General features: G+C 42.6%; 1 protein-coding gene across 13 annotated transcripts in view; it reads right to left on the bottom strand.

Annotated features, from left to right (window-relative positions):
- The window catches only part of Ltbp1 (latent transforming growth factor beta binding protein 1), a 375,435-nt gene that overhangs the window by 37,524 nt on the left and 323,507 nt on the right, over nucleotides 1-14,404 (bottom strand). For 9 of the 13 annotated variants that reach the window (XM_040730932.1, XM_013116005.3, XM_005073588.4 and 6 more), the window contains 2 exons: nucleotides 6,425-6,550; nucleotides 2,845-2,988 (listed from right to left, as the gene is read on the bottom strand). The exons of 1 other annotated variant lie outside the window; for it this stretch is intronic. In XM_040730932.1, the coding sequence (XP_040586866.1) occupies nucleotides 2,845-2,988; nucleotides 6,425-6,550 (270 nt within the window). The remainder of the gene's footprint in view (nucleotides 1-2,844; nucleotides 2,989-6,424; nucleotides 6,551-14,404) is intronic. 3 more of the 13 variants (XM_021229273.2, XM_021229276.2, XM_021229278.2) reach the window with 1 other exon arrangement.

Raw genomic sequence — 14,404 nt, 5'->3', positions numbered from 1 at the left:
CCAGGACAGCCAGGGCTATACAGAGAAACCCTGTCTCAGAAATTAAAAAAAAGGAAGAAAGAATAAGGAAGGAAGGGAGGGAGAGAGAGAGAGAAAGAGAAGGAGGGAGGGAGACAACATGCTATTGTCTGGCTTCTCCCTGCACATACACAACACATACTTCCCCCTGCACATATGTAACACATAACACACACACACACACACACACACACACACACACACACACAGAAATAGTAGAATACAGTTGACAGTAAGCTACTGGTTCTGATTACCTTGTGATACCAAGAAGGCTTTCTTAATCTCTAGTCTAAATGGGGAAAAAAGCTGAGGAGACGGTTCAGTGGTTAAAGCACTTACCAGGCAAGCTTGAGGGTCTAGTTCAAGGCCCCAGAACCCAAGCAGTGAGTGACCTGTAATTTCAACCTCAGTATGCAGAGATGGCAATCACTAGGGCATGATGGCTAGCAAGACTACCAAGAGAGTCCTCCTCCATGAATAATGTGTAAGAGCAATGGAAAATGATTCTTCACACCAACCTTGTACACACACACACACACACACACACCCTATACCCCCACACCCTACACACACACCCCTATACACACATACACACACAACCCACACACCCACTACACACCCCCCACACCCTACACAATCACACACACACACACACACACATACACATACACACACACAAGAAAATACTTTTAAAAAAAGAAATACGAAATTTTAGGCTCTAGACATGTACTCTAATTGTGACATAAATGAATCACTTCTTGATGCTATTAAAACATTCTAGAAAAAACAATTGTAGTTGAAAATGTCCATTCTTTAAGAACAGACCACACAAGGACATAGATTTCCCTCATATATCTGGGATACAGCTCACTGCAACACTTCATACTGTACTTACCATTCACAAGTGACACTGACTATATGATTTCACTCAAAATTTACAGAGTTCTGTGAAGTAAATGAAACATCTCTACCTATTTTATAGATGAGAACCCCAAACACAATGATATTGAGCTAACCATATTTACACAGCTAGGAAGAGGTGGGTGAACTAGACTCTGGCTTTCCCATTTAAAAAATTATAGATAATATGGAAAAACCTCTAAAATTTCCAGAAACGTCTATGATTATCTTTTCATATGTTCTCACCCCTCCCTCTATAGAGCATCATCTTTGGAATACCTTTTTTATTTAACATTGTATGATATGCATTTACTTTCACCACGACTACCACTCTTCATAGAGATGAATGATGCTGTAACATAATATGTGCTGTGTTAATGCATTTCAAATAACATTGTGGGTAAGGCTTTACTCTGGAAATGGAACCAAGGACAGAGAAGAAATGGGCAGTGCCGTTATTTAAGGCTAACCAGACTTTCATTTTGGTTTTTGGTGCTGTAGGTTACAACTAAGTAAAAGCCTTTACCATATAGGTTTCCTGAAAGTGGTTACTAGACTGAACAGCAACCCTCTCTCAGTGGTAACCTGCCACTGTCCCTTTAAATGATATGTTTAAATCAGTGTCCAATTAATTCTGTACCCTTTCCCTTTCCACATTTGATCGTTGAGAAACATGTATGGATAAAAATATGTCACACTTCATTCCCCATGACATACAAAAATAATTATTTTACACAGAACAAGTGTCTCCTCTACTTGAATAGTAAAATCAGTTATGAGATGATGGATAGATAACACTGAGATTTAACCAGAAAGTAAAATAGCCCACATGTCATTTTATTTGGCTCACAGGGGACCTATTGGTCTTTTGCTTCATAAAAAACAAAGCAAAACAAACAAACAAAAAAACCCACACACACAACCAAGTGACAGCTACGTGGCACCAACTAAAAGGGTGACCTTCAATCTGGAAGGTGATTAATTTATCTGGAAGGCTGTCAGTTCTCCATTTCAATTTATTCAGTGACAACATGGCCTAAATCAAATTTTAAGCAAATGTAAACATAGGAACTCTCTAAGGGCCAGCTTCTGGCAAAAGTCTCAAGAATTCCGAGTGGAAGTCTTTGTAGACCCTGAGAGGCCAGTATGTTGCTTTTAATTTAATGAAGCATCAGGACAAGCTTCCCCAAGAGCCAAGAAAGGAAGCTTATGTAACTTGGTGAGCTGAAGCCATGTTAAACACCAGCTGATAGCATTCTAGATTTTAGGCTATTCCCAGCAAATGTCCTCATCATCTTGAATCCTTTATGCATGGTGCTTCTGGGTTGGAAAGAACACTGGAAGCCCCTTAACCACAACAGCCGTCACCTGCATCTCATTTTACTGATAATGCATAAGAAGAATATGGAAGCTACCTGTGCCAATTTGACGCAAGCTGAAGTCATCTGTGAGGAAGGAACCTAAATTACCGAAATGTCTCCAAAGGCTGAACAAACCATGAGGAGCAAACCAAGAAGCAGCACTCCTCTATGGTCTCTGCGTCAGCTCCTGCCTCCAAGTCCCTGCCCTGACTTCCTCCATTCATGCATCGATACCTGGAAGTATAAGCTGAAGCAAACCCCTTCCTCCCGTGATGCTCTGGTCATAAGCTGAAGCAAACCCCTTCCTCCCGTGATGCTCTGGTCATAAACTGAAGCAAACCCCTTCCTCCCGTGATGCTTTGGTCATAAGCTGAAGCAAACCCCTTCCTCCCGTGATGCTCTGGTCACGGTGTTTCATCACAGTAATAGGAACTAGGGCATTTCCAGAGGCAGGATTGTGTCAGGACATGTCCTGTCTCATTCACCTCCAGGTCTAGCCTAGGCCTGGGTCAGCCCCATTTTCAGAGACACCCTCCAACCCTTGCACAGTGCCCCTGAGACTTACCTTCGGTGGCCCGGGAGCGGCACTGCCCAGTCATGGGACTATACTCTTGGCTCTCGTCCGCACATACGCACAGGAAGGACCCTTCCACGTTTTCACAGAAAGCCTCTCCACATACACCACTGAGCAGCTCACACTCATTCACATCTGGGAAAGGGAGTGGAGATCGAGTAAGATGTGTGTGTCTCCTGACAGCTCTTTACCTGCGGTGCCAAGGCCAGCGGTGGCTGCTGGAAGTAAGCCGACTTCCGGCAAGCCCTCAGCTCCATCCTACCCAGGAAAGGAGTCCTGCAGGCAGAGCTGGACAATTTGGTAGGGAATGAAAGGACGGTGCAAAAAAAAAAAAAAAGGATACAGTTCTGAACGTCAGTTCTAGTTTTGGGGAGCATAGCATGAACCCCTTTGACTATGCGGCACTGTCCTCCTGGCTTGTCGGCAAATTGAACACATAAGGGACCCAAAGCTCTACTCCTGGATTGTAATTCAAGGAAAAGCCAGAAGCATCGGCATTTGGGCGACCTGAACTTAGATTTTAAGATGCAAGGTTTTGAAAACATACTTCCATGTCAGAAAACATATTTCAGCCTAAATTAACAATAGACTTTGGATCACAGGCACAAGTGAATATTCATCAGGGAACATTGATCAGTCAGGTGAAACCAATTGGTCCAATAACTAGTGACCAATTCCACTGTCTTTCCTTATTCTGTGGATGTCCCCAGAATAACCTCTACCTTGACGAATGTTTCCTTTGCCTATACATAAATCCATATAATTAAAGCAAAGTCAACAGTTTTGCTTAACCCAAATCTGTAGTTTATAGGCCCCAAAGAAAGGCTATTTCTCTTTCTGTTCCTAAAAAGTTTTACTGGTGACCTCCTCAGTCAGCAAAGTACCCAACTCCACCCTGAGTTACTCACAGCTCGTTGGAATTAACACGTAAAAATACCAGCTTTCATAGTCACACCCTGAGAATCTTTACAAATTTCAAAATGCAAGCAATTACCCAACTCATCCAGGAGTGGGAAAAAACTGCCTGTTTTCACTTGTATACCTAGTTTGTTTTGTGTTTTTTGGGGGGAGGGGTTGTTTTGTTTGTTTTGGACAGGCTTGTGGATCTTGAAGTTTCAGACCATTACCTAGTTTTTCCATTTCACTTGTCCATAGACCGATTTAAACCCAATAACCTGAGTTTCACTTATAAAAAGATGTGGTATCATAAAGCAAAGTGGGCTTGAAGTCTTTAATCAGCATGGTCATAATTTCCATCAGAAAAGTTGACTTTAGAAATTGGCTGGTTCACATTTGCTAATTTTAGGTACATAATATGAAATGAAATTGTAGTTTCCAGCTTATACCACCAGACTGGCTATCGAAAGCTCTCCTTCCAGACTGCATTCATCTGACCAAGATGTATGTCTGAGCTTACTCAAGCAGGCCAGGGCCTTAGGGTCCCCATGTGGGGGTGGTTGAGTCAGGCTGGCCCAGCTCCTGCCTTTATAGAAGTTAGAGTCAAGTCAGAGAAATTAGTAAGAAAAATCCTACAAGCAGAAAATGCGGAGAATTAAAGGAACACACCTCCGAAAAAGCATGCAATAATGATTCTGCCATGCAGGGGTATATTAGAGAGCCGTCATTTGAACCCAGATTCCAATGATGAACAGATGATGGGGGATGGGAACAGGCCCAGGTAAGAGGAAACAGAACAACCAGAGACCGGATCCACGATTTCATCTCTGAAATGTTATGTGATACTCTTTGAGGAGAAGTACATGTAATAGGTACTCAGCTAATATCTCCTTTAAAATTTTGATTATAATTATTTTATGTGTATGGATGTTTTGCTTGCATGCATGTCTGTGCACCATGTAGATGCCTGGTGCCCTCAGAGACCAGAAGCAGGTGTCAAATAACTAGAGTTACAGATGGTTGTGAGCCATCATGTGGATGCTGGAATTGAACCCATTTCTTCTGGAAGAGCAGCCAGGGCTTTTAACCAGTCCCTAGTTAATACCTCTTAAACAATGATTTTTAAAAAATGTACTGAATTTATCAAAACAACAGCCATCACCCATTCTCTAAGAGTGGTGGTGCTCTATGTGCCAGACTGGAAAATCAATACAGTTCAGGCACACGTATTAGTGCCTTTAGAATGACCAGTAAACAGGGACTTTGGAGCCCTGTGGAGTCAACATTTGCTATTTCAGTGTTAAACAAGCAAATAGCACATACTGAGCCCTTGCTGTAGATCAAATGTCATGCCCAGGGGAGATTAACCACAGCGGAAGGAGCAAGTGACAGCCAAGCGAGTGACCAGTGGTATGGCCAACCACAAGCAGCCTAACGTTACTGGCATAGGAAAGCTGAGGAAGCCAGGAGGAGCTCACATCAAGACCGGTGAGTGAGAAGATAAACAAACCCCACCAGTATTTTCTTGCTACCGGGGACTGAGCATAGGCAGTCCTCTTATATTTTAGGTACACGTTCCATTGGTAAACTATGTTTATTTGTTAAATTTTGATTTTTTAAAACAGGGTCTTGTTACCCAAGCTGGCCTTCAACTTACTTAGAATCCTTGGGCTTCATCCTCCAGAGCAGCTGGGATGACAGGCCTGCACCACTAGGCCTGTCTCCATCGCCCAAGATAGCCTCATAGGGTAATCTTAGCTGTATCGTTGGACAGCTGTTTTCCCTTGTAGTTCCTAAATAATGACCTGTGGCTTTTGATTCGGCAACTGTTCATGCAAATTTGTGAAAACTGCATGGTTGCTTCCTGAATGTTTTCCTGTAATTAGGAAGTAACTGAGCTTCCATAACGAATACCATAAAAGTAGTTACAGATCGTCCAGGTCAGGTCTGGATGGTAAACGACCTGGTGCTTGACTGGCAAATTTCCAAAGCAAGTAAGTCACACTGTCTTCGCCTGGAATGGCACCTGCCTTGTGGCAAACACAGGTCTTTTCTCAGGAGAATAAAGAAAAGGCTGCATAATGTGCGAAGTTGGAAATTCTACAACTCCTCCTCCCCCCTTTCCCTATGAAACTGCTTTAACAGAGTGTTGCATAACAAGTTCGAAGACATCACAGCCGATCAGAATTTGAAATGTGAGCTCTTCTCTGTGAGCCTGTGTTGGACTACACTTAGGGACATCTGATGGCATGGGAGCCTTCCTAGCCCTTTCTATCCAGTAACAGTTAACTGCCCAATCAGAAGCATTATGGTGCTGGGGTTATTCCCCGGAAGCCTTGTGCAGGCACTATTATCCTTCAACGTGCTGCTTAATGAGGTGTGTGTCAAAGACAGGCAGCTTGTACCACATGACAGACTTCATTACCTGGGAGAGACTACTCAGCTAGACTTAACCAGGTGTGCTTTAAAAATAACCCTAAATAACTTACAATTCTCTCTTAAAGTCCCTGTCCCCTTCAGAGGACACATTTTCACAATCTGAAATCCTATGATGAAAAGCAAACCGTGGTGAGAAGTTTCCTGCCTGAATTCGCCCATTTCTGACAGCATTTATTTGGTTGAGATATATGAAACAGGCTGAGGGGAGAAAACAAAACAAAAGCAGACAACTCACCCACACACCCTTGCCCATCCTGTGGGGCTTGAAAGCCCTGATAACAGAGGCAGCGGAAAGAGCCAGCTGTGTTGTCACAAAACCCATGACTGTCACACACAGTGTTGTTTACACATTCATCAATATCTGCAAAAAGAGACATTGAACATGAGAGAGGAGTAAACAGACGATGAATACCAGGTATGGGATGGATAAGCAAAGGCACTGTTACAGCACGATTAGACGGGAGGATCATGTTTACACAAAAAGAACTCTGAAAACACCACACACGTTAATAAAATGCTTTGATGAAAATGGTTTAGTAGCTAAAATAGTGGGGTCTATGAGAAAACATTGACTTTTCCCCAGGAGATATTTTCACAATGAAATGACTGCCACAATAAGCCACGACCAGTATTTTTTAAATGTTTGCAAGTGTTTATTTTCAAAGGCAGCTTTGTTTTCCTACAGGCAAAAGTGCTGTCACCTCTTAAAACTTATTTCTTTTTTAAAGGTATATCGCCATTATGCAAAATAATGGGCTTCCTGGTAACAATGCCGTAGATGCATATCGTGCTCTTTGTTCGTATCCACCCGACCATTAACCCCTCCAAACAGTTATTCTTCTACTTCCATTTCCATACTTATACATATACATATACATAATGTATGTATGTATGTGTGTATACTGCATATGAGAGAAAATACATGGTATTTTTCTTTCTGAGCCTGGCTTATTTTAGGTAACATGACAATCTCCAGCTCCACCTATTCCTGAAAATGACATCATTTCTTTCTTTGGGTGGCTGAACAAGACTCTATTGTGTCATACGCCATATTTTCTTCCATTCATCTGTTGATAGACAATTAGGCTGGTTGTGCAACTTGGCTATTGTAGCTAATGCTGCAGGAAACAAGGACATCCAAATATGTCACGTGTTGACTTAGGGCCCTTTGGGTATAGATGGAGTCATCCTACCTGGGTCATATAGTTCTGTTTTTGAGGAACCTCTGTGGATTTCCACAGTGCCTGGACTAGCTGACATTCTCACGGGTAGCATATAAAGAATCCTCACCCTTCACCCACTGTATACTTGCATGGTATTTGGTATTTGTTTTCTCGATCATGGCCTTTCTGACTTGGGTAACGGGGAATCTTAACACAGTTTTTTTTTTAAAGATGCGTACTTACTTTTATGTGTATGAAGAGTTTCTGCCTCTGTGTGTGCGTGTGTGTGTGTGTGTGTGTGTGTGTGTGTGTGTGTGTGTGCCCGTGTATGTGGATGCAGTGCCCACGCAGGCCAGAAGATGGCATCAAGTTCCCTGAAACTGGAGCTGCATATGGTTGGGAGCTACCATCTGGGCGCTAGGGTCTTCTGAAAGAGCAGCCTGTGCTCTTAACTACTGAGCCATCTCTCTCCAACCCCCTCAAATACAGCTTTCATAACCACTTTTGAGGGAGAGGGGATATAGTAAGTGCTAAAAAAAAAAAGCTCCAACTGTGGAGTTGTAGGAGGGTAAAAACAATGGTTTACTCAGCCATGTAGATGACTATGACTGTGTTAAAGAGAGGATCTGATGAGCCAGGCTGCCCAGCTACTTATGAGAAAAACTACATGTCACCAAGTTACAGCTACTTACCATCCCAAATGCCAGTTACCCCACAGGATTACCTACACTGGAGCTCACACTCAGTGACCTTGCACTTAACCACATTAATTAACATGTTCTTATAAAATGTCTTACAACAAACTTCTAGCTAGAGTCCTTCTTCATCTTTCAAGGGACCGTGTCCATAGTCCTTCCCTTCCCATTTTTAATTAGCTCCCATGCACATTTCCAGGTACCACACTCTCTGCTCTTTCTACCTCAGAACTCAGCAGCCCACCATACACAGGGTTTTGGAGAAACAATTAAGTATACATGAAAAAGAATTTATTTTCAGTGTAAAATGATGGATCAGGTACAAATCACACAGGGAATGGCAAGTTAAGCACCACACAGCAAGGTTTACTTTGGGAGGAATGGACCTTAGTAAGAGTGAGCATCTCTCTTCCGAAGCCATGGAGCTAAGTTGTAGGACAGAAGAAAAAGAAGATACATCCAACAACTTTTCTTACTTCCTTTCCACATTGTCCAACACTGATACTGCTGAGAATAAAATCCGGCTGTCTCATATTTCAATTGGAACATGTAAGTTATTAAATTACAGTTTCCTTAACTTGCTTTTCTCAATTTCACGAAAGCTGTCCCTTCTGCTTTCAGAGCTGGGCCGCTCTCATCCTGACTGCTCTGTGCTCACCCTGGTCCACCTCTTCATCCTTCTCAGGCATTTTCAGTCACTCTTCTCCCTGCTCCTCCCCACACTGCCTTTGAAGTGTTCTTATCACTTGGAAAAGCTGTCTCATAATCTCACCTCTGTCTGCTACTCTTCTCTGGAACTGATGCAAAATGTCTTGTCAGAATTGTCTACACTCACTGCCTTATTTTCTGATGTTACCATCCTTCTGCATATGCAATTGCTTTCCAAACCCAGGGATGCCAATTCCTTCATATGAACTAGCACTGTATTTGCAAAGAACCCACACCTATCCACATCCACACATCTTCTCTTATACTTAAAATTATTTGATTTTTAGATTTGTTTATTTTTATGTGCATGGATGTTTTGCCTGCACAGATGTATGTGCGCCACAAGTGTGCCTGGTGCCCACAGATGTCAGAAGAGGGTGTAGGTTCCCATGGAATATGGAGTTATAGATTATATGGAGTTCACTAAGGTGTTAGGGATCAAACCCAGATCATTTGCAGAGCAAGGGCTCTTAACCACTGAGACATTTCTCTTACCCCACTCCACTCTCATGTTTTCTAATACCTCTTTTTATTCTTTCAGTGTTGCTATAGATTCCAGGACCCCATGAATGCCAGGCAGGTACTCTACCAGTGAGCCACCATTCCCAGCTCATCCCACAGACTCCCTGTGGCATCCAATGCATTGCACATTCCATACAAACAGTTGTTACACTGCATTGTTGCAGGGCTAACAGCAAGAAGATGGTCCGAATGTGCTCAACACAGATGAGACTTTGTCAAATATTTTGAAGCTGCTCATAGCTGAACTTGAGAGCATAGAAATAACAGACACATCTTTATCCGGTATTCAGGAATGACGGCAAAGGTATGCAATACAATATCCGTGTGTCCCAACAATTACTACGAAGATTAAACAAGCCTCTGCAAAGCACTACCTTAGGAACATAAAATGCTAGAAGAACCTGTCACATGTCAACCATCACCATCATTGCCATTCTTCATCCCCAGTGACCTGAAATCTCCCTAACTTTGTCCCACTGAAACACAGATGCTACAATCAGTGTTATTCCATTATACCTGAGTCTCAGGTCAGCCCCATGGCCTCTAAGTCTAGTGACCACCCATACCTTGAACACTTCCTAGGTTCAAGAACATTGTTCTTGATGCACCTTCCACGGCCTGCAGGCTCAGAATTCCTGGGATCTACTGCATGCTAGCTTTCCCCATCTTCCCCTCCCAGATGCTAAGCTTCAACTACCAGAGTCCTTGGGGTGAAAGACTTTTGTCAACCACAATCCTTCCCCCAACTACACTTCTTATTCTCAACTGTTTCTGTTTGGTTTTCTGTCGTCACCTTTATCAAACCTAACAGCTGAATTTAAACAGAGAATGTCAAGCCTCTTCCTGACATGGGTGAGTATTTTCTCTCATTTGCATTCTCCACTTTCATCTATCCTGTCTCCCTAACCTGAACAGGAAACTCAGTGCGATCATTTCACATCTGAACCAGCAAATCCTCCTCATGGCATCTAATGCAGCAAATCGATTGCACCAATCTGAATGCCCACACAAAGCTGGGATTATGGCTGGTTTACTGATTGTAACCGTGAGGAGGAATTCTTTCCTGTCGCTGACTCACTTAACACGGGCCACTGCTAACTTTGGAATTCTTGAAGTGGGCGTCTGTCAAAGAGATTGTGTTGCTCTTTGCACTGCAGGCTTGTGGGGGCTGCAAGTTCAGCAAGTTTTCAGCTACCATTCACATGCTGACGGACTCCCAGTCTCTCTCAAAGCTTGAGCTCTGTCCTGTTGAAACATTTATCTTAGACCAAATAGACATGTCAGTGACAAATGAACTTGATATCACTGCCCTCCAAACAACAGCTCTGTCTCTCCCATATACCCTTCATCATCAATTCCAGCCAGACCCTCATGCCAGAAATCTTAACGCCAGCCTCCCCCTCCTGCTGTGCTTTCTGAAACTCCCTCTTGCTGCCCTACCCTATCTCTTATCTTCCTGGATACTCCTTATACTCCAGGTGGCTTCCATATCTCCATTCTTGCCCTCCCTCTAACCCAGTGGTCCTCAACCTTCTTAACACTGAGACTCTTTAATACAGTGCCTCAAGTTGTGGTGACCCCAACCACAAAACTATTTTCATTGCTATTTCATAACTGTAGTTTTGCTACTGTTTTGAATCGTAATGTAAATATTTTTTGAGGTAGAAGTTTGCCAAAGGGCTGGTGACCCGCAGGTTTACAGCTGTGGTAATCCACTCTCTACCTAACTGTTGCTAGTATGCTCTTTGGAAAACACAAGCCCATCCATGCCATTCCGTTGCTTAAAATGTTCACCATCTCTTCTTGGCTGGAGCACAAGGCTTCTGTTATCTGGTTCCCAGCTACATGCGTGGTAGCTGTTCTCAGATAGTCTTCTCAATTTGAATTCCAGCCCCGTGGGTGAACTAGAATGGAGTCTCGCTGACCTTAAGATGGAATAAACTCCTTGCCTGACTGTGTCTCCCCCGCCTATCTTTGCTCAGGAACTCATGCTGACCCTTCCAGAGTCAGCCTAAGGGGCAGCTCCGCTGTGGCCACTCTCGTAACTACTCCAGAGACGGATATTAGGCCATGTCTCTTTTTTCTATGCACATATTAGGCTTGAAGGGATGGGGAACCTTCAACACACCCTCACCAGCAACTTATTTCTTTACTGAAATGGGAAGGAAAGGGAATCCAGCTACTTCTGGCTTCTCAGTCCAGATTCTTAAAATTAGATATCTCGCTTTCCTTTTCATTAATTCCATGCAATTCCAGCAGAGAATGGTCTCTCATTACTGTTTACCAGCATAGGAACTGAGTAACTGGCCTGAAGGTGAACAAGCCCCCAGCTGCCCAGCTGGTTATGAATTACTGGGCGTCTTGCAGACTCAGTTTACTGTAACAATGATTCACCACGCAAGTTTAGATGAGTAATATTTTGGACTGGAATGAATAGGAAAGGAGAATGTGACGTGCCTGCTGGAGAGTAGTGGTGCAACAATTCATATTTTATAAAAATGATATAATGCAACTCTGCAGTCTCTTGTTTTCAACAGTGAGGTGAGGTAATATCTTAACTGGAGGACAGCACTGGTTTCACTTCTCAGAAGGGCCAGGCAAGAGCTCCCCACTGAGCTTGATCCCCAGTCCTTAGCTTCAGTTCTTTAATAGCCTACATAAAAATTATTTCACTTTCTTTGATGATGTGAGGTTTCAAATCTATTTTTCCATCATCTATCTGGATAGATGAGCACCATTCTGTTTTGCCGGTGCTGAATTTGGAACTAGAGACTAATTTATGAATCATCAAAATATCACATTTTCTTTGTTTAGTGTCAAAATAGCTATAGCAATTTTCCTTATGGGTCTGGTAGGGGCCACGATAGAAATTATCACTAGCAACACTGCCCCCAAAGCTAGTAATCTAAGGAATTGACTGCTCAGTGATTGCTCAGTCATCAATTCACACATAGTATCATAAAAAACTACTAATTTATCATACAGATATGTTCTTCATATTTTTTACAGGGAAAAATACAGGTAAATATTGATGTTTCAATGTAAATGAAGTCAAGAAACAATACCACCTACAAGGCTATTGGGTCACTAAACTGACTCCACTCCCCCCAAAAGCCTCTAAATATTAGAAAGGTAAATGTAACACAGCCCAGGATGCTTAGAGTTGCCAACAGCTGGTGTTAGAATTTGCAATTGTGTCATTGGTTGTCAAGTCCACACTTTTAAGGTCTTAACAGTTGACTGGTTTTGCACATCTGAGTCAATATATTTTCTTAAATTTATCAAAAAATTTTCAAAACGTATGTGGTAAAACAGAACTCCAACTCTCCTTTAGTTCCTGAGTAGAGGTAAATAAAAGTCAACCAGTCTTCACCTTCTCAAACTGGTAAAGTGAACAGTGAAATCAGGGGAAAAACATGAAAGATTCAACAAGAATTTCTGAAAGAGAATAGGTCAGGCAGCTTATATGCCCATCAAAAAATTAAAAATTGTCTTCAAAGAACTTGACAATGGAATGGCAGCAAACACAAATGGTCCCACTAGGTTTCACACTCAGAAAAGTCTACGTGTATCACAAGAAAGGTGCATTTTTGTCTGTTTTGTTGGGAAAGTGGCTTGGTCTTTTTTCAGACAAATTCTTCAGTTTTGTTTTGTTTTCAATTATGAACAAGAGAGCCTGTTTCCTCAGACTCTTAACATCTGTACTTTGTAGATTTTTCTCCTCCCTACTTCCAAGCGAGACATATCTATGTACTGGGGGGAAGTCTCAGAAATGAGCCACCCTTCTGCCTCTAGGATACTCTAGCAAGGGCGATGGTAGGCATGGGGAGTACCATTTATAATACTTGGATACTCTAGCAAGGGCGATGGTAGGCATGGGGAGTACCATTTATAATACTTGGCCATTTACAAAATCTCCATAGTGGCTGCAATGTTGGGAATAAACATCTTTCATGTTATCAGGGCGTTATTACATGAATCATATTGTTCTTCCTGACTTAAAGGAGATTGGCCTCTTCATTTTAAGAACCAGAAAACTGGAGCATGGAGAGGGGAGGGACTTCTGACAAGTAACAAAAACAGTCAGTGGTAGAGATGGCAAAAGACTGGCCCTCTAAACCCTTATCAAAGGTTCTGTCAACATGTGGGCTTGCCTCTTACAGGGATGGTTATAAAATGTTACTCCGTGTGATGAGTGAACCACACTGTGAGCCCAACAAAAGCATAACGGAGCATGTGTACTGGAAAGGCGCAGATCAAGCCATGTCGTCTGACACTCACTGGCATCACTTAATGACTAATGTCCTTAAACAGGTGTTAACAAAGAGGCACCATCCTACTGAAACCTAGAAACCAGAGCACGGTAGGTTCCAAAGATATTTATCAAAGAGACTCCTGGAAAAACACATACCAGCTTCCAATGGTGCGCTAGTCTCCGGAAGACCCAAGCTGATAGCTAGAATGGATATCATTCAATCTTTCCATCAGAAGGAAATGACCTACCATTTCAGCTGAGATCTTCCTGATTACCTGCAATTGGTATAATTGTTTGGTGCCAGCATTTTAGGAAAACAGTCACCTGAATGAAGGGCCTTGTATTAAAAGGGACAAAGGCTTCTGCTCGGGAGAATTGCAGACCTCACACTGCTTCTTGAAGAGAGTGGGGGTTGACCAGAAGACAGTAAACCCCAGCCAAGAAGCGGAACTGAAAGACGTTAGCAGAATGTCTGTCCAAAGGAATTTGAAAATGGCATGGCTGCTGGCCCAAAGGAGATTAAGGTATTTCTCACAGCATAGGGGGAGCCGGCAGTGAGCAGGAGATGAGAGCAGGCCTGAAGAAAAAATAAGATTTAGCCAATAGGAAATTAAAAACTGGATTTGGAGAGCATCCAGACAATACAATAGGATATTGTAGAACCTTTCTAAAAAGGTCCACTGAGGTTTGGCAATATCCACAGGGCTGGAGAATATTGTCCTTATGTGTTATGGGTAATAATTTAGTTCTGGGAAATGGGTGAGCCCAAAAAAACAGCAAAAACCAACATCTTTGTATAGTCTGACTTCCATGCCAATAGCAGAAGAAGAGAGAAGGGCAGGAGAAAACATGTGGGTGAACTGACACTCACA

Source organism: Mesocricetus auratus, unplaced genomic scaffold (genome assembly GCF_017639785.1).
Source record: "Mesocricetus auratus isolate SY011 unplaced genomic scaffold, BCM_Maur_2.0 Super-Scaffold_100024, whole genome shotgun sequence".
Taxonomy (NCBI): Eukaryota; Metazoa; Chordata; class Mammalia; order Rodentia; family Cricetidae; genus Mesocricetus; species Mesocricetus auratus.
Note: the sequence above shows the minus strand (reverse complement) of the source record. Positions and strands in the feature narration are given on the sequence as shown.